Source organism: Polypterus senegalus, chromosome 17, assembly GCF_016835505.1.
Source record: "Polypterus senegalus isolate Bchr_013 chromosome 17, ASM1683550v1, whole genome shotgun sequence".
Classification (NCBI taxonomy): domain Eukaryota; kingdom Metazoa; phylum Chordata; class Cladistia; order Polypteriformes; family Polypteridae; genus Polypterus; species Polypterus senegalus.
In genome coordinates, this window is record NC_053170.1 from 96,451,571 (window position 1) to 96,475,975 (window position 24,405).

At 42.1% G+C, this 24,405-nt stretch overlaps 1 protein-coding gene across 1 annotated transcript; it reads right to left on the bottom strand.

Annotated features, from left to right (window-relative positions):
* Nucleotides 1-1,353: 1,353 nt before the first annotated feature.
* LOC120517879 (ficolin-2-like) lies at nucleotides 1,354-23,722 on the bottom strand. Its single transcript, XM_039740390.1, has 8 exons — nucleotides 23,612-23,722; nucleotides 22,875-22,988; nucleotides 19,264-19,317; nucleotides 17,328-17,363; nucleotides 7,880-8,007; nucleotides 6,516-6,645; nucleotides 2,040-2,174; nucleotides 1,354-1,953 (listed from the first exon to the last, which is right to left on the bottom strand). The coding sequence occupies exons 1-8, from the start codon at nucleotides 23,694-23,696 to the stop codon at nucleotides 1,706-1,708; spliced, it is 930 nt and encodes a 309-aa protein (XP_039596324.1). The 5' UTR covers nucleotides 23,697-23,722; the 3' UTR covers nucleotides 1,354-1,705.
* Nucleotides 23,723-24,405: the final 683 nt, after the last annotated feature.

Below are 24,405 nucleotides of genomic sequence, written 5' to 3' on the forward strand. Positions count from 1 at the left end.
CTCACGGACAATTATACGTTGCTCTCTCCAGAGTTCCATCTTTTCATTCACTTTCTGTTGTATCCTCAAACCCTCCCTTTTTAGACAACTGTGTCTTTCCAGAAGTGTTCAACCATCAATAAATAATTATGTGGTGTTTGTTATGCTGCGGGTTCACTGTTGTGTTGTATTCTGCTCTCTCCAGACTTCCATCTTTTCATTCACTTTCTGTTGTATCCTCAAACCAATCTGTTTAGACAACCGTGTCTTTCCAGAAGAGTTTAGCATTCAATAAATAATTATGCATGACATTGAGCGTGTGTCTACCCGGCGTGGGTAAGCCGTCAAACCCCATTCGGGCTGCAAACTGTGGAATTCCCACTAAGTGCGCCTCATACGCTCCCACTGGTTACGTCCCAACCCTTTGTACACACCCCCCTCCCACCTCGCGACTACCGTGGTCGGGTGTCTTGGTGGATTATATATAGAAAAGCAGCCAAAACCGCACAGAGCAATGAAACGTCTACGTGAGTCACACATGTATCTGGACTGTGTAAAGACGACAACGACTCAAGTGACGAGTTGGAGGTGGGCACATGAGCGGGCAGTGCATACTGAACGAGAAATCAGCAGACTAGCATGACGGAGGGAGCTGAATGGACGTCCTTCGCCTCTCCTGCCGTTCCACACTCTGCACCGTGCACCCCCATCCCTCCATCTGGCAGGAGAAGGCACGATGGGGATCCGCCAGTTTTCAGTCACGGACGATTGTGTGTTGGTTCGTTCAGTGCATTGTTACAATGCTGCTTTTCTTGCTGATTTATTGCATTACCGATTTTTCAAATTGTTAATTTTCTCCCTGTGCTTAAAAATCATTAAAAAACCGGCCTGATTATGTGGCGTATGGTACGCCGCGGGTTGGCTAGTTCGTTTTAATCTGCGTGAGCTGAACTTTGAGCGAGTTCTTGGGAGGTGTGAACTTGCACAGCACTGCCCAGGTGGCGCCCTGACTCTTTATCTTTGTCTGTCGCCTCTTTTACAACTCACTTTGGTAAAAAAAAAAAAAAGCATAACCATAGAGACTCTTGACCAGTGAATGAGGGGGAGAGGCGGGTCTTCAGCTTTAAAGCAGAGAATTCTGGGAATACATTTTGTACATACCACAGGATTAAAGACATGTGGATGATGGGAAGGTGAGAATTTTTTTCTGTTTTTCCCCCCCAAGGCTGTTGATCACATCGTTTACTGCTGGACAGGACAGGTCACCATTACGTTCCATTATATCATCAACTTTTTTCTCTCATTCTGGATGAAAGTGCAGGATTAAAACTGTTTCTCTGCCGGCACCACAAACTACATGGCGTAAGTCACATATCTGGGTGGGGTGTTCCTTTAATGTGCATTTTTAAATTAAAACAGCAGTGAAGTCATTGCTCCTCTTTGGCATTCAAAGCTGTTTGCGCCCGTGTCTGCAATGGTCAGTCGTCAGGATTTGGATAAAAGTAGCAAAAGGGAGCAAACTCTACAGAAAAGCAACAAAACATATTGTAAGTAGTTAAAGCAAAGAGTATGCATTTGTATGAATATTATGAAAATATCTCCAGGTGAGAAAACAAAATGCAGAATTAATAAGCAATTAAAAGTAAGGATGAAATTGTCAAGAATTAAATACTTGAGGGCACGGTGGGGGTCCCCCAGGACTGAACTTGGTAACCGCTGATTTCATTTATACAGGCCTGAATTTCATATCACAGTACTTGTAAGAGTAATTATATCCCTTTCCAGATCTCCAGTTGATTCCATTGGCATAACTCTCATGGCTGCCACGTAGATAAAGTCCATTCAGATTAGAATAATGGCAGTCTGCATACCACCACCCTCCCTTGTAGACACTGGCACAGAAACTGGCCGAACCATCATTATCCTGGTCTTTGGTGGAAAACATCATGTCCTTCTGGGCACTCAGTGAATCCCCTGCAAATTAAAACCAAAAAAGAAGCACATAATGGCAGAAGCGGAGCAGCAATCGCTTTAAAACATTGACCTGCTGGTGAACTCACCTGCTGTCCCACCTGTAAAATCCCCAAGAATAAGTTTGTACTTTTCCGATTCCCCCATAACTTTAAAAGAAGCGTACTTGGCAAACGTGCTGGCATTTTCAAAATCGATGAAGTCCACACGCAGTTCGTGAGATCCTTTAAAACAAAACGAGTGACAGTTCATTAACAGTGTGCAAAGCAAGTCACTGTTAATGAAGCAGACGGACAATGGGGGACACACAGTGACCCGACATTTGCGTGATAGACATATGAGCGCCCATTAAAACGCGGCGTCAAAATCATGCCGACAAAATCGTGTCAACAAAATCGCGAAAGTGTCATTAAATATGAATTACTAGTTTAAAGCATATATAATAATGTTTATTTTAGAAGTCAATATTATGAGACACGGCACGCAGATTGTCCTTAAGATCACGCCCTGCATATGTAGGAAGAATTGCAGCAAGACGTCTTGATAGTTGAGCGTATTTAGACTTGCTGGCTGCCTGACTGCTGATAATTCCGCTTTGTATACGACGTGTTATGCCAACCCTCGACTGAGTTATTTGTTCGCGGCATGCCATCAGCAACACGTTCTCGCCTGTTCCACACGGTGATAGGAAACAACGGGTTGGCTCGTCGATTGCGTCTCAATCGACCAACATAATTGTCCTCCCAGTAATCATAAACGTTCTGGAGATTGTCGGGTCTACTCTCGCTCAGTTCATCGAAAGCCGACCCAACATCTTCCGGAGGAACGAAACTCAGTGCAATTAGCATCTTTGAATACAGTTATAACCTATGTCATTAATTAATGTGTACATAATGCGCACGTACGCGTCCCACTCTTGGTCTCTCTCGCGATTTTGTCGGCGCGCATTTGTCGAAAACCAGTTAGCGAGTTTGTCGGCGCGAGTTTGTCCGTCGCAGTTTTGTCGGGGCTCATATGTCTATCGCGCTTTTGTCGGTGAACCGGAACACACATAGACACAGAGGGGTTTAGAGCATGGCCCCTGAAATGAGGGCGCTGCTGTTCCCAGTCCTTCTCCTGCCAACCAACAGTAAGCCACCAAGTGATTCCTGCACCTATGATTATAAAGTCCCCAAGTGTTGTTATGAACTTGGAGTTTCACAGCAGGTAGATCCCAAAAAGTTGCAAATGCACTTCCAGTAGTGCCCACTAGAGGGGAATAAACCCCCCTAAAAATAAAAATACAGTGGTACCTTGGTATATGTCCGCTTTGGAATAAGTCCAACTTGGTATACGTCCTGTTTGGACGTGAAAAATTTTGTTTGGTATACGACTCGCATGCTAGAACACCGCGTGCTACTCTTGTTAACCTCTCTGGAGACAAAGCCACTACTGCCCACGAGCGTCAGTGCGCCAGTTGCTAGCATTCAGTGAACAACCCGCACTATAACTCTATGTGAATTTTCAGGATGTGTGTTATAGCGGGTCCACAGCTCCTGTCAAAGGCCAGCTTTAAACTAAATAATCACCGCGCTCGCAGTTTGGTGAAGGGGCGTGGTGGTTGTGTGGCTGAAGCGGTTCTCAGGGCGATTCACGATGTGGGCGCTTCTCACCTAAGTGCACAGGTGAGAGACCATCCGCATTCATGATTGCTTATCTTGATAAATAGAAGCGCGAGTCGGCTAGAAGGGGAGGAAAAAGAAAGAACGGATCGGAGGTTGAGAGACACAGAGACAGACAGACAGACAGACGGTGCAGGAGAGCATTGCAGCTGAATAGGGAGCCTGGGTGTTGGGCCGACACCCAGGGAATAGTAGTAGTGGTCACTCCCGCGGAGTGACCATGGAGCGGGATTGACCGGAAGAAGGGCGACTCTCCGCATAAGGCCGCGGGAGTCGGGATTTGGGCGAGTGTATTCCCCCAGCATAGGCACCCTGGTCGCTGCGGATCCCAAGTCGCTGTCAGGAGGAGCCTATTGGTGCCAGGGATCGGAGAGGTGAACTGAACAGCTGAAGGAGGCAGAGTGAAGGTCAGCTGCAAGTAGGGTGACTCCCCTGTTGAGAAGCAGGGGGTCCACCAGGTAAAAAGGCATCAGACGTCTTGTTGTTTTTTTGTTTTTTTTAAAAAAAGAATGCATCCTGCTGTATTTTAACCTCGTTGTTTTTAAGAAGACTTTTTTCTATTGTTTATAACCTCCACGTTTCACTTCTGATTTTCTGGATTATTTATTGGAACTGTGGACACTGCACTTTAATTTGAACACCTTGTTTTGTTGATTGTTTTAATAAAAGCACTTTGCACTTTTTCACCATCCCGTGCTTTGTTGTGCCTCACTGATAAGCTCATAGGTAACATTATCGACGGTTTAAGGTTCAAGGGCTCCTCGACGGCAGATGGGAGCATACAGCAAACCCGCATCGTCACAACGTGATTTTGTGTTTTTTCACGTACATTTGAATTGATTGTTGAAAAGTATGAAGGTGGCATGCGTATCCGGGAATTGGCTGCTGCATACCACATGCCGAGAACGATGGTATCTACGATTGTGAAAAACAAAGACGTTATTAAAAAGTAAAGTGAGGTTAAATTTTTATTTATTTCATCTAATTGCTTTTGTATTTATGTATTTTAGTATTAAGCAGTGTTTAAATTATTTTATACAACCCCATCAATGTATAATATGCCAATAACAATGGGATTTTTTTTCATGGGAACGGATTAATCATTTTCCCATTATTTCTTATGGGAAAAATTAGTTTGGTATACGTCCCGTTTGGTATAAGTCAAAGGATCCAGAACGGATTAAGGACATATACTGAGGTACCACTGTACTATCTTGCCAACTACACTATAATCTATCTGTCTCTCTATCTATCTTGCCAACTACGCTATCTATCTATCCCAAACCACAGCTGAATAATCGGGCAAACAAAGAAGCTTAAGAAAACGTTTTTGTTCTTTATGAAAAATGCTCTGTAATACTGTGAAGCTCTGAAGGGCACAAAGGCAAAACTGAGTTACCTAACCCACAAGACAATTCACGCAAACTAAATCCTCAAACAAAAATCCAGAAAATGGGCAAAAAAAACCAGCAAAAGAGGGACAGAAGTTCACAAAAGTACAGCAAAGTACGACAACTCACCAAAACTTTCTAGCACATTCAAAATTTACCTCTAGGAACAATGGGAGACCCTTCAAATTTATAGGGTGGAGGGCGGTTCCTAGTGCTGATTGGCAGGTGGGCCCACTTCCCAGGGAACCACTCACAAAACACACAGAACACAACCCAGGTAGCATACGCACATACATTTGAACACCAACCGGGAGGGGCGAGGGAGGGACCCCAGCTGAAACACAACACCAAGATGTCATATTTTTGGTACTTTGTGTCGTTCCCTGTCCCTTTTCCTCTTACTAAGGTCTAAGCCAGCTGTGGTGAGGCCTAAATGACAATTTGCTGCTGTCATTAGGGTCGCAGTCACCTCAGAGGACTATAAAAGACACTGAGTTGCACAGCTACAGCACTTCACTGTCATTGTCATGGATAAAACAGTGTTTCTGTCCTACTTTATGTTCAAATGTCCTTTTTTTCTATCTTCATTGTTTACTTTTCATTTGTTGTAAACTGCAGAGTTCCTGGTATGCACAATAATCCTAAAAAATGACTCCAAAATGGTGATTTGATGGAGCTGGTAACTGTCAAACCCTGGCGAGTCAGGAAAGGGCAAACGTGTAATCTTTATAAATAAAAAGATTTAAGTTTTACAAAAATTGCTCTGTGACATAAAAATAAGGAGTCCTTGTGTGCCACTAGGGGGAGCTGCTGGAGGCTGACTCTTATGTCACAGGAAGGTTACACTGACCCGGAAGTGCTTCCTGGACGCAATATTTGATAGCACCGGAAGTTCTTCTGGGTCCGTTATAAAGGAAGCTCCTCTGCGTCACCCGGAGAGTCGGAGTCGGATGAAGCTCACCTGGGGGGAGTGGAGAAGGGATGAGTCGTATTTGTTGGAGTTGTAGAGTGTGTGTGAGCTGCTTGTGACAAGACATCTGGAACTGTATCCGTGCTGTTGTGTCTGGGGTTTGGGGTGCTGCAATGCCCCCTTTTGGTTCACACTAAGAAATTGCAGGTGCCACATCATTAATGTAACCTGCTTGCCCTATTGTGTATACATATAAAATAGATATTTTCATGTTATAATTAAAGGAAGGTAATATTTTTTAGGGAAAGTCATTGTTATCATAGCACAAGCTGAAGTTCACTCAGCAGCTGACCAGAAACTGACAACCCATAATGCCTTAGTAATACAGAACAATAGAGGATATTTATGGGTCACGATTGACTCTTGATTTAAAATTCACTTAAAAAAATCACAAACATCTTTGATATATGGATATAAAGTCTGACATATTCACATTTCACAACATCAAGTCCAGATGTAAAGTGACTGGTGTGGATGTGCTTTGTATTTTGTACTGTGTCATAAGAAGAAGACAAGATGGAGGACAAAGGAGTTTGTCTCTACCTGTTGATGTCAGCATATGAATGTAATCATTCCCAAGCCAAAATTCTGACTGTTTATTCCCAAAGCCTTTTTTATACAGAGTCCACTCTCGGAAAAAATCAACTGAGCCATCCATGCGTCTCTGGAACACCTGTAAGAGCGGCAAGAAACTGTCAGTAAGCACTCACATCTGGAATATCGCGCTGTAAGTGAAAAATTCAAAAAGGGCAGTGACATCCTTCACACTGTTTTACAGCTCGCTGATGGTCGGTGTGCTGGCCTGGTAACATCTCTTTAAGAGCCGACCAACAAGCTGACTAAGAAGAGCGGCTCAGTTATGGGACACCCACTGAACCTGCAGGAGGAGAGAAGGAAGACAAAACTGATAGCCATTGTGAGCAGTGCTGGAGCATTGAGGACTCTGAGCCAACAGAAGTTTGACAAGAAACTCAACTGGGACTCCTTCATGCCAACAGTGGTACACTGGTATAGCGCCAGTGTGTGTCGGGGAGGGGGTGTTTGTTATAATATTTCTTGAGCTTCTGTAAAAAGCTAAATTTCACTCAGAGACAAATAAAGTACTATATATCTATCTATCTATCTATCTATCTATCTATCTATCTATCTATCTATCTATCTATCTATCTATCTATCTACACTATCTATCTATCTATCTATCTATCTATCTATCTATCTATCTATCTATCTATCTATCTATCTATCTATCTATCTATCTATCTATCTATCTATCTATCTATCTAATCCTGCCTACTATACCAAATTCTATCTATCTATCTGTGGCAGAGCAATGGGCGCTGAGCAGGCTCCTGTCAGTCATGGAGAATCCACTGCATCCACTGAACAGGATCATCTCCAGACAGAGGAGCAGCTTCAGTGACAGACTGCTGTCATCGTCCTGCTCCACTGACAGACTGAGGAGACCCCACACTATGCGACTCTTCAATTACACCCAGGGGGTTAAATGCTAACATTATTCTAAGTTATTGTCTGTTTTTACATGCATTTTTTATTACTCTTTAATTTAATATTGTTTTTTGTATCAGTATACTGCTGCTGGATTATGTGAATTATCCCTTGGGATTAATAAAGTATCTATCTATCTATCTATCATTCTTTAAAACATCTCAAGTACTGGAAGCTAAAAGCTGCTTCCAAAAACAATTTATTTATTACTAAGGTCTTTTGTCACATTTCTCGGACTTTGATTTCTGGTACTGTCATAGTTCACTTGTTATGATTTCCAGACCTCCATTTTTCCTGTTCCTTTTCATTCCTCCCATTTTCTGGTCTTTCAATGATCAAAATGTAAATTAATTTATTCTTATTAAGTGCACCTCCACTCAAGACGCTTAGCCATCACTTACCAGCCAGCCACCTCCATCGGTGTCCATGTCACAGAAGACACTAACAGGCTTCCCCGTCACCGTATACACCATGTACCAGCCGCTCAGCGTGTTTCCTGTGTCGAGAAGCTGCTTACAGTTCTGGGCACCTGTGTTGGCCGTAGAGAATATTTTTGTTATAACAGAGCACCAACACAGCAGTGAATCTGCTAAAGATGCTCATACAGTACATGATCAATAAATAAAATGCAAACACATGTAGTCCTATCACAAATATTCCAGATTTGAATTGCTGCTTGTTCACCTAAGATTTTATTTTTTTTTATGTGATTTTTACCAGCAGTATCCCACAGGATCTCCACACTACTCTTGTACTGTGTGAATCGCTCTCAGTAGAATACCTACTGTATTTACTCCACACACGCACACAGATGTTTTGTAAAACAAATCCGTTGATTGCAACAAATTCCATTTCAGTATTTCTAATTACTCCTAATCCATACAGAACTTCAGATGGAGTTCACATGGGGCAAGTGCTTGATATTTAGGTGACCTTCATCAATCTTACATCCACTTGCCGGAGTACAGAGAGACGTTAAGGTCCAAAATGTCTCAGAGAGACGTGCTGCTGATTCACAAAAACCTAGAAAAGAGCGAAAATGCAGGCCACAGACTACATCGTCTGTAACAACACCATCATGACAGAAGAGCGCCATGGAGGAGCACCCTGAATGTCCAGTAGTGAGTTACAAATGAATGATAACATTGAGGGCACATAAAGTCAGAGTTATTTAATAATTACAAAGAAAAGTTGAGTTGTTTTGAAACACATCCACTCCTCCATTTACTGAAGTCACTTTGTAATGGCTGACCACTTACCCAGTCGGCAGCTACACTACCAGGACCTGTGGCCTGGATAAATTACTGAGGCTAATCTATAAATACCAAGCCATACCTCTAACAAATAAAATTTTCCCCTCAATCAACAGTTTAAACATAAGCACACAAAAGCAGATATGTAAAAATAGCCAGATAAATATATTAAATGACACAATAATAAAAAATGCAAATTTCACACGTTGAAAATAAGTATTGTCACACACGCATGTTTAAGAGGCAACTAAAGGCCTCGAATACATGTAATACCACGACGGACCAGGGGGTGACGAAGTGCACTAATCCTATCTCTCGATCTCTTACAGACCATTCTAGGGAAATCCCGCCCGGCTCTGGGGCAGCCAACGACGTCACTTCCGGTTCCGGTCCTGATGACATCACTTCCTTTAATGGCCTTTAAAGCCGCCATCTTGCTAATACTGAGTTAGTTCTGTTTTGGACTGAGTCGTGTGAACATGGAGTTAATTATCAAGAAGTTTTGAAGCCACGATTATACGGGTGGCTGCCCCAAACCTTCGTAATGTCTTGTGGTCATTATTGTTTCAGTATATATATATATATATATATATATATATATATATATATATATATATATATGTATATCCCACCACCAAAGCAACAACGTGACAACACCTTATACTGTATACAATAACAAACCCTCCCTTGTCGCAGTAACATATAACAAACACAAAACACAAATAACAATGAATGAATACGAAAAATGCCAATGATAGTGAACTTGAGTCCGAGTATACGGATGACTGGTCAACAGACAAGTGATGTGTTTGAATTTGAATTGAAGTTTGGTCTCGAAAAAAGTTAAGCCAAAATTAAGGAAGGTGTTTTTGCTGGGCCAGAAATCTGTGAACTGATGCTTGACGAGGAGTTCAAAAGGAAACTGAAGCCCACCGAATCAGCAGCCTCATTCGTGCGGGTTTGTCCAGATTTTTCTTGACAGTCACAGAGCAGAGAGTTAATGCTGAGCTTGTGGAGAACCTGCTGTAAGCGTATCAGCTTAATGGAGCTGCAATGTCACTAAAGACGCATTTTTTACATTCTTGTTGTGATGTAAGATTTTGCATATAACTTGATAAATATTTTGCATGTCTTTATTTGTAATTTAGGCAAAGCAATGTAATTTAGTGTTTATACCCCCTAACACCCCCTTTAGGAATGGGTCTCTGAATTTTACAACAGAGTTGAAGGAGGATGTGCCTTAAACCAGTTTGGCGAGTATTTCTCTGCTAAAGTCTTTCAACCCCTGCAAGGAAGCCAGGTTACCTGAACAAATGGTCTTGGGGGGCAGCAGGTGTTAAGATGTTCTATTTCCCCCATTGATCTGAGGTATGGCTGTTTGGAATTGGCTTGTATCAAAAGCTTTTAAGTACCATGACATCCTATTGGCTCTAGGGGTTGGACAGAGAATCTATAAATTTACTTGTTTAACCTTGCACTCTCTCTCTTATTAACCTCTGATGATGAAGAAGTATCTCTCTCTTAGTATGATGAAGAAGACAACACAATGGAGAGCACAGCTCCGCAGCCATATTGAACAGGCTTGCGGCCTGTTCTGAAGAAAGCTGAGCACCAAGGATGCCTTAACTAGAGACATTTTAAGTAACTAACAAGTCTGTGTGCCACCTGAAACTACACATCACCATTTAATCAGGTTGTATGGTTTCCAATATTCAAATGTACTTTGCATATTGTTATTATTTATGAATGTTATCAATAATACATTGTTTAAATTGTAACTTAACTCCTGCTTGTCTTTTACTATACCTAATTGCCTGAGGTTATAGATGTAGAAGGGAAGGTGCAGAGAAGTTATATACAATAATACCTTATAAACAGTGGCAAGTCTGTGAGATTAGGCATTCTGACAGAGGCTACATCTTAATAATACAAAGGGGAAAGAAGAGCAATATATTACTTGTGAATGCTGAAGTAAAAAAAAACAACGGGAGAGTAAACCAATTTAAAATAAAAAGCAATTTCTTTATTCTTGGTGAGTTAGAGAGACTGCAGCCCCAACATGCCTCCGAAGAGACTGGAGCCCCCCTAACCAAACCCCCTCTCAGTGCCACTAGCTGGTAATCCTGCTTAAAAGAAAAAAATCCTCTTTATATTACCTAGCTTAGAAAGCAAAGAAATAAAACATGACAGTTCATTTTGAGGTCACACTTAGATTGCTGTAAATTACGGCTACATACTGATTTATTACATGCAGGAGTGCCCAGTTTCTTACCAAAATAAAGAGTTATCATGGCACTCACATTCCTAAAAATATGCCATTATCAGCACACAGACACAAGACCAGTTTAAAGCTGGTTCTTATAGTTCAGTACATTAGTTATTAAGAAACTACATTTTTATAGCTTTAATATCTTCATTAGATTTTGTCTGGTTAGATTAATAAATCCTTATTTATTAATCCATAAGGGACATGTTTCTTATAATTGTAAACAAGGATTCAGAAACTATCACATTGATTTATAATATCACAGGGTGTTCTGTTAGTATCCGAGTATGCAAGTTAGTCTCATATTCTGTGCATAAACTTAATTCCTTTTCCACCTAAATGAAGATCAAATCATATAGAAGTAAAAAATCATATAGCTCTCTGCAGAATGATTAATACAAAATACAGTCCTTGAGTTAAATACTTATAATCATTACAGTTAATAATTTTTTTTCTTCCTCATACTCATTCTCATCTCGACTTTTTTACACCAAATCTGGGCGAGGATCACGGGGAAAGATTTCATCAAGATATAAAGGTGATGGAAAAACTGATATCAGGGAAAATGTACTCCGAGCATGATGAGTGACTACTCCAGCAAAGAGAGACGGATGTGCAGTACAAGCGCAATAGCAATGGCCTTTTTTGAGCACGCTCACCTTGCTTTTATATTGAGGTAAATTGACATCAACTTGTTTTAAAGTGTCTCTGGTATCGTCTTCTGGTTTGTTTTCAGAATAAACACATTCAAAACAATTTTGTTGGGACAGAGTTCAAACTCTATAGTAGATAATGTGTTATATTGATATTCAAAAGTGTCAGAACAGCAATGATGTGTATCTCAAAAATCTAACATTCTGATTGCATATATGAAATCAGTGTAAAAAACTTAATAAAGAGCTGATCGAAGTTCCCAGTAGCAAAAACCAGTGAATGGGTCGGTTTGCAAGTGCCATCTAGTTTACCGTACCAGTCTTTGAGATTTGGGTAGAAAACTGGAATATCATGAAGAAAAAAATATGAGAGGTCAACAAAAGGCCAGGATTGGAAGCCGCGAGGCCTCAACACTGAGGACCGCACCACTGTGACCCGTCCTCACCCAGAGAACAAAGCCTGGGGGGAAAGGAATTACTGGCGGGATCAGAATACGATATCCTCGTGATACACGGGTCAAAACGTGAAGGTGTTGCATTATATTAACTCTTTGAGGGCTGAATATTTTTTCCAAAAAACATAGTTTCTGGAAAGCAATGGTTTCACACAGAAATCAACATAAAACGTCTGTTGCTGCCAGCTTGCCAAGAATGTGAGGCAGGCTTGCTGCCAGGCTGTCTTCGTGTCGCAGTGCATTACAATCTGGTTTCTACCTCTTATCATTGTTAAGTGGCAGTCCGCCCTAGTGAACATTGTCAGTACAACGATTAGCTTGGGACCAGTCAGCTGAAGCTGGAACCTCACATTCATTTTCAATCACTTGTATCAAAATCTGACAAGTCATAGTCCAGTTCAGAGATAATAGGCAAAACGCAAAATGTCAGGGCCATTTTTGCCGTTGTTTGCGCCTTGCTACTCATGCGAGCGCAGGAAATCTCGGTCAGACCAATTAATCAACGAGAGTCCAACTAAAACACTTGGTTTTGCCACAGTTTACAGTCGATCACCATCGTCAACTCCTCCTTTTGACAAAAGTCGACCATCGGCCCTGAAGGGGTTAAATACTAGCTGTCCCCTGCGATCCGCCCACGTAGTAGTGAAACAGGACAGACATTAAAAATCAATAAACAAACAGTTATCACTATCTTAGCGGAGGCGAGGTGCACTCCAACACGCAGTGGTAGAGCAACTCAAACGGAGGCTGGCACGTGAGTGAGGAGGGTCCCCTCCCACCCGGCTCCCCACTCCTGACGCCCCTCCCCTCGCCAGCCTCTGTCTTGGATTAGCACGAATATATCGCTCCTGCAAGTGAACTCTGATTCTTAGCGCGAAGAGAGAAGTCGCAAAATCAAGCGGAATGTTCAAGCAAATTCTAGAAAACAAAAATCCCTGATCTACATTCGTTAAGTGGTTCTCTTCGTTCACTAGCTAAGTGGAGGTAAGGTACACGCCCAGGGGCCCGAATCTTGGATTCGCGCAAATAAATCGGTACCACAGGTGAAATATGATACTTAGCACGATGAGATCAACCGGAATGTTCAAACAAATTCTAAGAAAAAACCCGATCTAAATCCGTTATGTGGTTCTCTCGTGAAAAGCAGACAGACAGACACGAGTATTGGGGCCCTATGCTGCATTGTATACCAATCGAGTTATCACGTTTGTCTTTTTCAAGGCTCATGTTATATCGTTCAAACGTTTGTGTTGATTAATCTTTGCTGTACAGGATGTTTTTTAATGTTTAAACACTGATTATGTTGGAAGTACCACTACAATAAATATATGTATTCTGATATCCTCTGGTGAAGGAATCTCCACTATAATTATGTTGTTAGACTTAAGAGCAGCATTTGACCCCATTGACCATTCGATTTTACTGCACAGGCTAGAAAATGATGTTGGGCTTACAGGCTCTGTACTCGCTTGGTTTAGTTCTTATTTATCAAATCGATTCAAATATGTAACAAAATTTGTGCTGACAATACTCCATCATTATACACAGAAGTTCAATATGGTGTCGCGCAGGGCTCAATACTCGGACCTTTACTGTTTTCACTTTACAGGCTTCCACTGAGATCTCTCATTAGGAAACATCACGTTCATTATCACTCGCATTCACATGACACCCAGTTATAACTTTCTTTTAGATCAAATGAAGTTTCTCCGATGTTGTCTTTAATTAGTTGTGTTAGTGAATTAAAGGAGTTGATGGATGAGAACTACTTGTCTTTAAACACCAGAGATGTTAATTGTTGGCGGGAATGACGCTGATCACAACAATATTCTGTCATCGTTTAACTCAGTTGGAATCCCCATTAATTTTACTGAATCAGCCCAAAATCTCAGAGTTCTCTTTGACTCAAGCATGTCATTTAAAGCGCATATTACAAAGTCGTCCAAATCACGTTTCTTCCATCTTAAAAATGTTGGGAAATTAAGGCGTTTTCTAAATAACCAGGATTCTGAGAAATTCATTCATGCATTTATTTCTAGTAAGATTGACTACTGCAATGCGGTGTTCACTGGCTGTTCAAACTGTTCTCTATACAGCCTCCAGTTAATCCAAAATGCTGCTGCAAGAATTATTACAAGAACAAGAAAATACGAACACATAACTCCAGTTCTTAAATCCTTACACTGGCTCCCGGTTAAGTTTAGGGAAGATTTCAAAATCCTCCTTTTAACGTATAAAGCATTAAATGGCCGACGTCCGGCTTACTTCTCTGAACTTATCATGACTTACAAACCAGAGCACACATTAAGATCTCAAGATGCCGGTCTGCTTAGGATTCCAAGAATTAATATAATAATAGTGGGAGGTCGAGCTTTTAGTTACAGGACCCCCTAAACTGTGGAGTGGTCTGCCTGCTACTATAAGAGATGCCACTTCGCTCTCAGCTTTCAAGACTCACTACTTCAGTTTAGCACACCCTGACTAGAGCTGCTGATTAACTGTACAGACTGCATCTCTGTTGTTAGTCATTAGCACTAAAACATAAGTAACATGATACAATGGAACCCAAACTAATTTCCCCATAGGATTGTATGTAAATATAATTAATTCGTTCCGGATCGTACAAACTGTATGTAAGTATATTTTTAAGCACAAAAAAAGTTATAGAATGCACAGTGTAATAGTAAATTAAATGTAAAAACATTGAATAACACTGAGAAACAGTTTTTTTTTAATGAGTTTTAAGCACAGGGAAAAAATGAACACTTGAAAAATCCTTAATTTATACAAAAACTAACCTTGCAAGAGTCAAGTTCTGGCATGAAGGAAGTGAGGAGGAAGCTGGGTGGAGAGGAGATTACAGTTTTGAGCTAAAGTCCCTCTGCGCGATGCACATCTGACCGAGAACAATGTACAATACAGGGAGAGACTGAACACGTGCGGAAATCATCGGCACGTACGATCCAGAAGGGAAACTGTCTTGTTCGTTACCCGAGTGTGTGGTCGTGAATAGATGCAAAAGTTTTTGGTCGTAACCCGATTTGTACGTGTTCTGAGACGTTTGTGACCCAAGGTTCCACTGTAGTTAGAATTTGATACTAATCCTCACCTATTCTGTTCTCTTCTCGGTTCTCAAATGTGGCGCTCGGTGCCACGGCCCACCAGCCAAGTTGTTTTGCAAGCCTAAGGTAAAGTCATCTCTAACTGAGGATCGCAGGAATTGTGGGAAAGAGGGGTCCTTTCATCGGATTAGCGCTATTGTTTATTTTTAGCAGTACGCTGCTGCTGGAGTATGTGAATTTCCCCTTGGGATTAATAAAGTATCCATCCATCCATCCATCCATCTATCTATCTCAGCTGTAGAATGTCCAAATGGGGGAGTCAGCTTGATGGCCGAGGTCTCCAGGACTCTAAACAAGTCCAAATCATCTGATATCGTCTAAATTTTTTATACTGTATTGAGGATTCGTTCTGTTCTGTGTATTGCATTGTATTGTATTATGTTGTATTGACCCCCTTCTTCTTGACACCCACTGCACGGGGTCTCTCTTTGAACTGCCTTTCCTGAGGTTTCTTCCATTTTTTCACTACAAGGGTTTTTTTGGGAGTTATTTCTTGTCTTTTTAGAGAGTCAAGGCAGGCGGGGGTCTATCAAGAGGCAGGGCCTGTTAAAGCCCATCGCGGCACTTCTCGTGCGATTTTGAGCTTTACAAAAATAAATTGTATTGTGTATTGTATTGTATGTTTCATTTTATCGACCATTTACATTTTTATTCCTCTGAGTGGTTGTGTAGGTAGGGGCCCCAGTTCACTGCTTTGCCCGGGGGGCTATAATGCTGTTAAGACAGTCATGTACGCTGTGGTAGTTTTGTCTGGGGTGCGCCCCCTGGTGGCTTCAAGAGTTAAGGGTCACAGGGAGGCAGTGATCACTGCAGCAGCACTGAGTGGAAAGGACAATAAACACGAATAAAGGAAATGTTTATGTAGAGTACACCATAAACCCCACACTTACAGGGTTATGTTGCCCCCATTTCTTCAAGGTCAGGTCTCCCTTATGCCATCTCTCTCTGTTTATGTCAGCTGCTATCAAATTCAAGGCCTAGGAATTTATGGTATCAATATGGTTATGGAAAAGCCAAGTATCCCGATCTTGTACTGCTCTATAATAACAACCCGTAATGCAGCCCTGCATAGCACCAGAGAGCTTAACGTGAACCGCGGACGCTATATCAGGCAGGCGTGTTTGCTTTCCCACAGTGCACAACACATGACAGTAGAGGAGCCATGCGGTATGGGCAAAGGTTGCCACGGTAGGCATTACGGTGCACTTTGTTGTATTGTTGTTGGCACGTAAATCAGTTGGTTGGATCTTTAATAGGGAGAACTTATGGCTCCGCATGTACCTCAAAATCTCCAAATAATATCAAATCCCAGGCATGCTGAGAGAGGAGAACAGTGGCATACCACGCATGCCTGGCATTTTTAAACTTTGCTCACAATGTATGTTAATTTCTGAGCAAACGCAGTTAATGGATATTGAGATCCATTGTAAGCCTGGGAATTTCAGAAGGTCGTAACGTTAAGGGTGACATGAAAATGAGTCAGTTCAAGAACATCCAACTTGCATTGCCTTTGGTTTTCTGTGCCGTAGCTCCTTAAATGTTTTTTGACTGGAGGAGGTTAAAAATGACACAATGTTTGTATATATCGGGACCACTAGGGGGCATCAGTGAGTCCAAAACCCCAAACACAACCTGTGTACCACAGTCCTGGGATTAAGCTCAGGTGATTTTATTTACTGGTTTCTTCTTCAGTAAACCACAGTACAGATAAATACAACTCTGTGCCTGTCCTTCCACTCCTCCCGAGCAGACCTTGTCCACCTCCACCCGACCCCAACACCCAGATTGTGGTCGGGCAGCTTCTTTTATGTTGCACCCGGGTGTTCGGTGCCTTCCAGGTCATGCAGAAGCTCCTCAAATCAGAGAGGCCTAGGACCCCAACAGGGTTGCCCTTCTGAACTACAAAGCCCGTGCAGCCCTGCGAGTGACCCTGCCAGAGGAGCAGTGCCACCTGTTATACTGGGAGATGTGCTGTACAATGAAAAAAGTATAACCTCCATTCAACTTAAAATAATTTCAACAGGTTGCACGTCTGTGTAGTATCAGAGCATCTTGTCAATCGACATTTATTTTGCTTAGTTTGTTATCATTTAGACTCACCTGTTTGTGCCGGGTCACCTGAATTTCCCTTTTCTCCTGCAATGAAATAAATGTTACGTTAATGGCTTATAACAAAAATGTCATTAACTCGCTTCCCCTTTCTTGGGTCTTGGAGATGATGGCAGCACACGTTTGCCAAAGATCTGACACGGGTGAGTGCCGTGGACTCATCATCCTCGCTCAGGCCATCTGTACAACAGCATAATGTCTCCCAGGTTCTGCCACTGATGTTCAAAGTTCCCAGAGGTCCTGTCATCGTAGTTTGCCACTTAACATCCGATCAGAAATCTGAAACACCCTAACATTCAAACAGTGGGCAAAGCGACAAGACTTAAACCTGTGATTGATAAAGAAAATCGAATTTGTTTGTTCGTCTTTTCAAGCGTCGCACAAAAACCTTTGCATCTAATTCTATGAAACTATCTGCTTATTTCCGGTATAGTCTATCATAACAATATTGGCTAATAAAATTTGAGATATTCTATGTTTAGAATAGAAAGAAATAAAAACTGTGCCAACCCTATTTGCAGTATTTTCATGAGTTGAAATAGTACTAAATTAATAGCACTGCATATCCACCAGATGGCACCACCTGGTCAGTAGTATCCATCCATCCATCAATAATCCATCCCGCTATATGCTAACTACAGGGTCACGGGGGTCTGCTGGAGCCAATCGCAGCCAACACAGGGCGCAAGGCAGGAAACAAACCCTGGGCAGAGCGCCAACCCACCGCAGGTTGCGCACACACACACACAAAGCACACACTAGAGACAATTTAGGATCTCCAATGCACCTAACCTGCATGTCTTTGAACTGTGGGAGGAAACCCACGCAGACACAGGGAGAACATGCAAACTCCACGCAGGGAGGACCCGGGGAGCGAACCCAGGTCCTCTAACTGCAAGGGAGGCAGCAACGCTACCACTGCGCCACCATGCCACCCCATAATGGCCAATCAAATCACAAATTCATTCCCTCTTTTCTGAATGCTGAACAAGAAAGATCCAATTCCGTTTTCGTCCAGGGGAAATAACAAGCAAGCAAACAACCGTTTTGTGAGGAGGCCCACACCTGAGCTGCGGTCACCAGAGTTTTTCGAGATGGTCGGAGTGAGGGAGGTAGATCCTTCACTGCTCACATGTACCGCGTGACCCTCACTTGTCTCTCAGCGACAGAGCTATACCGGCTAATCCAGGTAATTCTGGTGTTTTCCACCTGAGATGTTCTAATCTTTATAGTGATTTCTTTGTAATTCATCCCTAATTATCAGGTATTCCAGCAGGTGGTGAGGAAGGGAAGCTCTATTGTAAGCACGGAGCTGGACAGTTTAACATCTGTGGCAGAGCGATGGGCGCTGAGCAGGCTCCTGTCAATCATGGAGAATCCACTGCATCCACTGAACAGGATCATCTCCAGACAGAGGAGCAGCTTCAGTGACAGACTGAGGAGACTGAGGAGACCCCACACTATGCGACTCTTCAATTCCACCCGGGGGGGGTAAATGTTAACATTATACAAAGTTATTGTCTGTTATACCTGCCTCACAGTCTCCACCTTGCATTTTTTACTTGCACTGCATTTTTATTTAATTAACATTGTTTTTATCAGTATGCTGCTGCTGGAGTATGTGAATTTTCCTTTGGGCATTAATAAAGTATCTATCTATCTATCTATCTATCTATCTATCTATCTATCTATCTATCTATCTATCTATCTATCTATCTATCTACAGTATCTATCTATCTATCTATCTAATCCTGCCTACTATACCAAATTCTATCTATCTATCTATCTATCTATCTATCTATCTATCTATCTATCTATCTATCTATCTATCTATCTATCAGTTAATCCTTTTCTATGGCAAAGATTTCTAATCCCACAGTAATATTGTAAAAAAAAATTTTTCATTTCTTGGCCACGGTGTTCTTACCTTTTTGTCCCACAGCACCACTTTTTCCAATCGCTCCTGGTTCTCCTTTGCTCCCTATGGCAGAAGAAGAAGAAGAAGAAGAAGAAGATAGAAATGTAAGAAATGTTAGAAAACAGAGCACATCATCCTCTCTGACGTCTTTGCTTGGTTAGTTGGTACCTTTTTTTGTCTTTTGTTAATTGCGTTATCATTTGTGATGGTGATGGTGGCAGCGGTGGTGGCTAATTTAAGCCCCACTGAGCCTGCAGTTCCTCAGGTGTGGTGATCAGTCGAGGTCTCGGCACACGAGGACAACGTGATACGTGTTGATTCGCACATGCAAGTGTCAATGCCACCGTACCCTGCAGACTCCTCCAGTCTCTCTGACTTTGGAGTTCCATCTTCTGCTGTGTCTGCTCTGCTTAGTTTTGTTATGGCCAGGGTTCATCCCTGGTTTCTGTGTTCCTTGTTTTTTTTTCACTTTCTCGTAAAGAAAGTCTGTCTGTCTGTATGTCTACCTGCTTTTCACAAGAGAAACTACTTAACAGATTTAGATCTTTTTTTTTCTAGACTTTTTTTGAACATTCCGGTTGATCTTATCGTGCTAAGTGCTAATATTTCAGCTGCGGTACCGATTTATTTGCATGAATCCAAGAGAGATGAGTGATATTTTCGCACCAATCCGAGACAGAGGCTGGCGAGGGCAGGGGTGTCAGAAGTGGGGAGCCGGGTGGGAGGAGACCCTCGTCACTCATGTGCCAGCCGCTGTTCAAGTCGCTCAACGTCTCGTCACATGTTGGAGCGCAACTTGCTTCTACTCCCCAACCTGTTTGTTCAGCAGACATTCTCATCTAGAGATTGTTAAGGAGTAACGTTTGATGCTTTTGAGCGTGAGATCGGAGCTACGTGTGTTTTAGAGGGTAGCTGCCGATTGGCAGAGATATCACGGCCACGTGCTTTTGCCCCCACATGAGTTGAACACGATCAGATACAGTGCCAACGTTTGACATCGAAGCGTTACTGACCTTCCACTTGGCCAGAATTACATTTGTTTTATTGTTTTTCTGATTGATTTTTAAAGTTTGCCCTGTTGCCAAAATTACGTGGGCGGTAGCCGCGAGGAACAGCAAGTATGATATAATACTAACACCGTTTCTATGTTTTTAGGTGACTGCAACTCTTTTTACTTTGCACGTAATCTTGGTAATGCATATCTCTCTATTATTTACATGTAAAAAAATCCTTCAATGAGACGAGACTTTTTGGAAAATTTTTTCCAGTCCTGCGAGTCGAGACTTTGGCCATGAGGTTTTTTCAAGTCCCGTCCTCCTCTCCACCATTTCCGGTTCAGGCCCCACGCCCGCGGCCCTCTCACCTCTCATTCATGTGAATACTTTTGTCAGACACAGTTCCTGTGCTCTCAGCTCTTATAAATTTTTATGTTTTCCTCACTTTAAGTTCCCTATGAATTATTCCGATCAAATCTTAATGAAGAATTTCCTCTTGAAGGATTATCAACAGAAGAAATGAGTACACGAGCAATCCTAGCACCGAGAAACGAGGAAGTCAAACAAATTAACGTGAAAATTGACGATCAGTTACACGGCAAATCGGTTAAATGCGTATCAATAGACTCTGCTGAAACAGCTGGTGGTGATGGTGCAGAAGATGAAAACATCAACTTACAATATCACGAAGAATATCTACAACCGTTAACACCGTCCAGAATTACAACGCACGAATTACTGTAGAAAGAAGGACGTATCGTAATGTTATTGCGTAATTTATATCTGAGTGATGGGCTATGCGATAGGACAAGATTAGTTGTATTCAAAATTGGTCGAACAATTCTGTCCTGTAAAATTTTAACAGGCGACAAGAAAGGTAATGTAGTCCATCTAACATGAGACACCAAAGGAGATTGTGATATGCCATTCGTATTAAAACATTAAGTTTCCCGTTAGAATAGCTTTTGCTATGACAATTAAAAAATCACAGGGACAAACATTCAAAAAAGTCGGTTTACTTATTAGAGAGAAAGAAACAAAATCCACTCACGGGCAGTTATACGTTGTGTTGTCACGGAATCAAAATTCAAAGCGATGTTGATGAAAAGTTCATTCAAAAAAGTGCTTTTACTGAAGTTTTACAGTTTAAAAAGTATTTACGTGTTAATTTCAAAGCCAAACAGAACGAAAACGTATAACGTAATGAATACATCTAACGCAACATGAAACCTCATTTTCTTTTGATTTATTACGCTTTACTATTTTTTACTATGGTTAATTACTCGCTGTAATGTTTTAGTCTAGTCAGCTCTATTATGCATATGTAACAATTCCCATGAAAATAACAATCTGTTTAAATTGTAAATCCGCTTCCCCAGATGTGAGTGGCAGAGCCATGAAGTGACCAGTGTGTGGTGCCCGCCCGGGGGTTGGCAAGCAAAGTGTGCAGGGGGTAAAACCCTCTAGTGTAATCATGAAAAAAAATCCACAACTGTTTTCAACATCCCTAAATGCGAAAATCTCATTTTAATATAAAGTTTGATTATAAATAGAGAGAAATGATTGTGTATCGATATTGTCAGTTAGTTCTGATGAGAAACAAAGACATATGATATCTGAGAAATATCGCGCAACTCCAAGTGGCTCTGGTGACCTTTTCCTCTATCTTAGTATACGAGAAAGTTGAGGGCAGCACACTTGCGATTTTGTTCATTTTGGTTACCACCTTAAACTACCTGCCATTGCCCAGGCTTCTTTGTGGATGATGGATGGGACAGCTGGCAGTAACAACAGGGTCACCATTTAAAAAACAAACGCCTTCTTTCTTCAACCCAATCTATAAATAGGCCTGAGTAACACCAGGCACTTCATCTACTGCTTATGTATGTAAGTGTGTGTGTGTGTGTGTCTGTCTGTATGTTTGTGTGTGTCTCTATTTGTGTGTGTGTGTGTGTGTGTGTGTGTCTGCGTGTGTGTCTGTATATCTGTGTGTGTCTGCGTCTGTGTGTGTGTGTGTGTGTGTGTCTGTCTGTATGTCTGTGTGTGAGTGTGTGCATGTGTGTCTGTCTGTATGTTTGTGTGTGTTTCTGAGTGTGTGTGTCTCTATTTGTGTGTGTGTGTGCGTCTGTGTGTGTGTGTCTGTCTGTATGTCTGTGTGTGTGTCTGTGTGTGTGTGCATGTGTGTCTGTCTGTATGTTTGTGTGTGTGTCTGTCTGTGTGTGTCTGCGTCTGTCTGTATGTCTGTGTGTCTGTCTGTCTGTATGTCTGTGTGTGTGCGTGTGTGTGTGTGTGTGTCTGTCTGTATGTCTGTGTGTGTCTCTGTGTGTGTGTGTAACACAGAATTTTTGTCAGTTTGTTTTGAAGCCACAAGTAAGACCACCAGTGACGTGCGGAGCTGCGACTTGGGCAGTAAAGGAAGCGCAGCAGGAGACCCCACAGTGTGAGCTGGCAAGTGTGGGCCTCACCCGTGACCCGGTTTTGGGTAAGCGGTGAAAACTGAATGAATGAATGAATGATTTCTTTTATTTCTTATCATCTCATTATTCAGCCATGTGCCAGTCATATAAGTAATGGCTGAAGCCCTCCTAACGTTTCCGAATTCGAAGTGAAATGACGCCACCTTACCTTTCATTCCTGGAGTTCCGGCATCCCCCTTAAGTCCTTGTGCTCCTGGATACCCAGGGCATCCTTGCAGAATGCTTAGCTTGTCTTTGTCATTCAGGCTCACGGTATGTATTTCTGAAAATCAATCAACCAATAAATAAACAATCAGACAAATCAATAAACCTCAATTGACGCTCCAGTGACACCTTATTGGCCAGTCTGAACTGGACTTGGTGACAGGGTGGGACTGGGCATGTGTGCGTGCTTTTGCCCCATGGTGGCCGGGCAGCCTGACCAGAATGGACTGAAGCTAACTGGTGAGTTTCAGCAGACAGACTGACTGACTGTAAGTGTTACGGTAAAGAAAAACTCCACCCAAAAACTGTCATTTTTTACATGCTGCTGCTTAGCAATGTCGTCCTGGCTATGACGTTAATCTGCATCCATCCCTGCATGTCGGCCCTCCAACCTGCAGGGAAAAACTTGGGGGTTGGTGGCAGAATTGGCACTCCAGCCACCATAAAAAAACTGCAAACGCCTCCTCACCTGCCTGCCTGCCTGAGCCGTTGATTTAACTTGTAATAACGTCGGGTCCCCCAAATATTTGTGCACAAACAGACCCCGGTAAATTCCTATGCTGTTAACTCATCAGAAGTGTTTGCTGTTACAGAATTTGCAGAGGCCATTGTGCTATGTGCCTTCTCGCCATCGTCACATTTTACTAAGCTGTGCCTGAGGTCAGCCGGTCATCTCCTTACCTGGGCAGCTCCCAGCAGTAATGGTGTGCATGATGAAACTCACTACCAGGCTCAGTGCTGTCTGACCCGCGTTCACAAGCACCATCTTGTCAGTACTAAGCGCACTCGCTTTTTGCGCTCCACTGGGTCGCAGGCTCACTTTATATTGGCCTCACCTACATTAATTCTTTTGACCGGAACATTTGATACAGATGTCAGAATTGCATTAGCGGTGCCACAGTGTCTGCCTTTGCTGCAAAACAGTGAAGATCTGTTGAAATCCCCATCCAGATGGCCACATTGGTCACACTAAGGGGGTATCTGGCCAACTTTAAGCAGAACAATAATAACTTAGAACAGCACAAAATTAGATCTTTGTTACCTTGTTTTAGTTGCCAGGCCCATATAAAAATGGGAAAAGGTACAGAAGAAGAAGAAGTTGTCACTTTTCTGTCACTTTTTTTTTGTCACTTTTCTGCAATTCCAAAGCTCCATAAAATCTCATCCACACTGGATGGGTCACACACAGCCAATTTACATTCTCCGATGTAGTGTATATTGGGTGTTCCTCACGGTCTTGGCTAAATCCCCACCATTTCTCTCACCCTATGAGTCTAATGGCTAATGCGTGTTGAGTGTACTAATGTAAGAATGGCTGCCCTGCTGTCTATGTAAAGCAATTTAAGTGTCTAGAATAGCTAAATCTATCTATCTATCTATCTATCTATCTATCTATCTATCTATCTATCTATCTATCTATCTATCATCAATCATATAATGCCTTTTGTATCTATCTACCTTATGTATCTATTTAT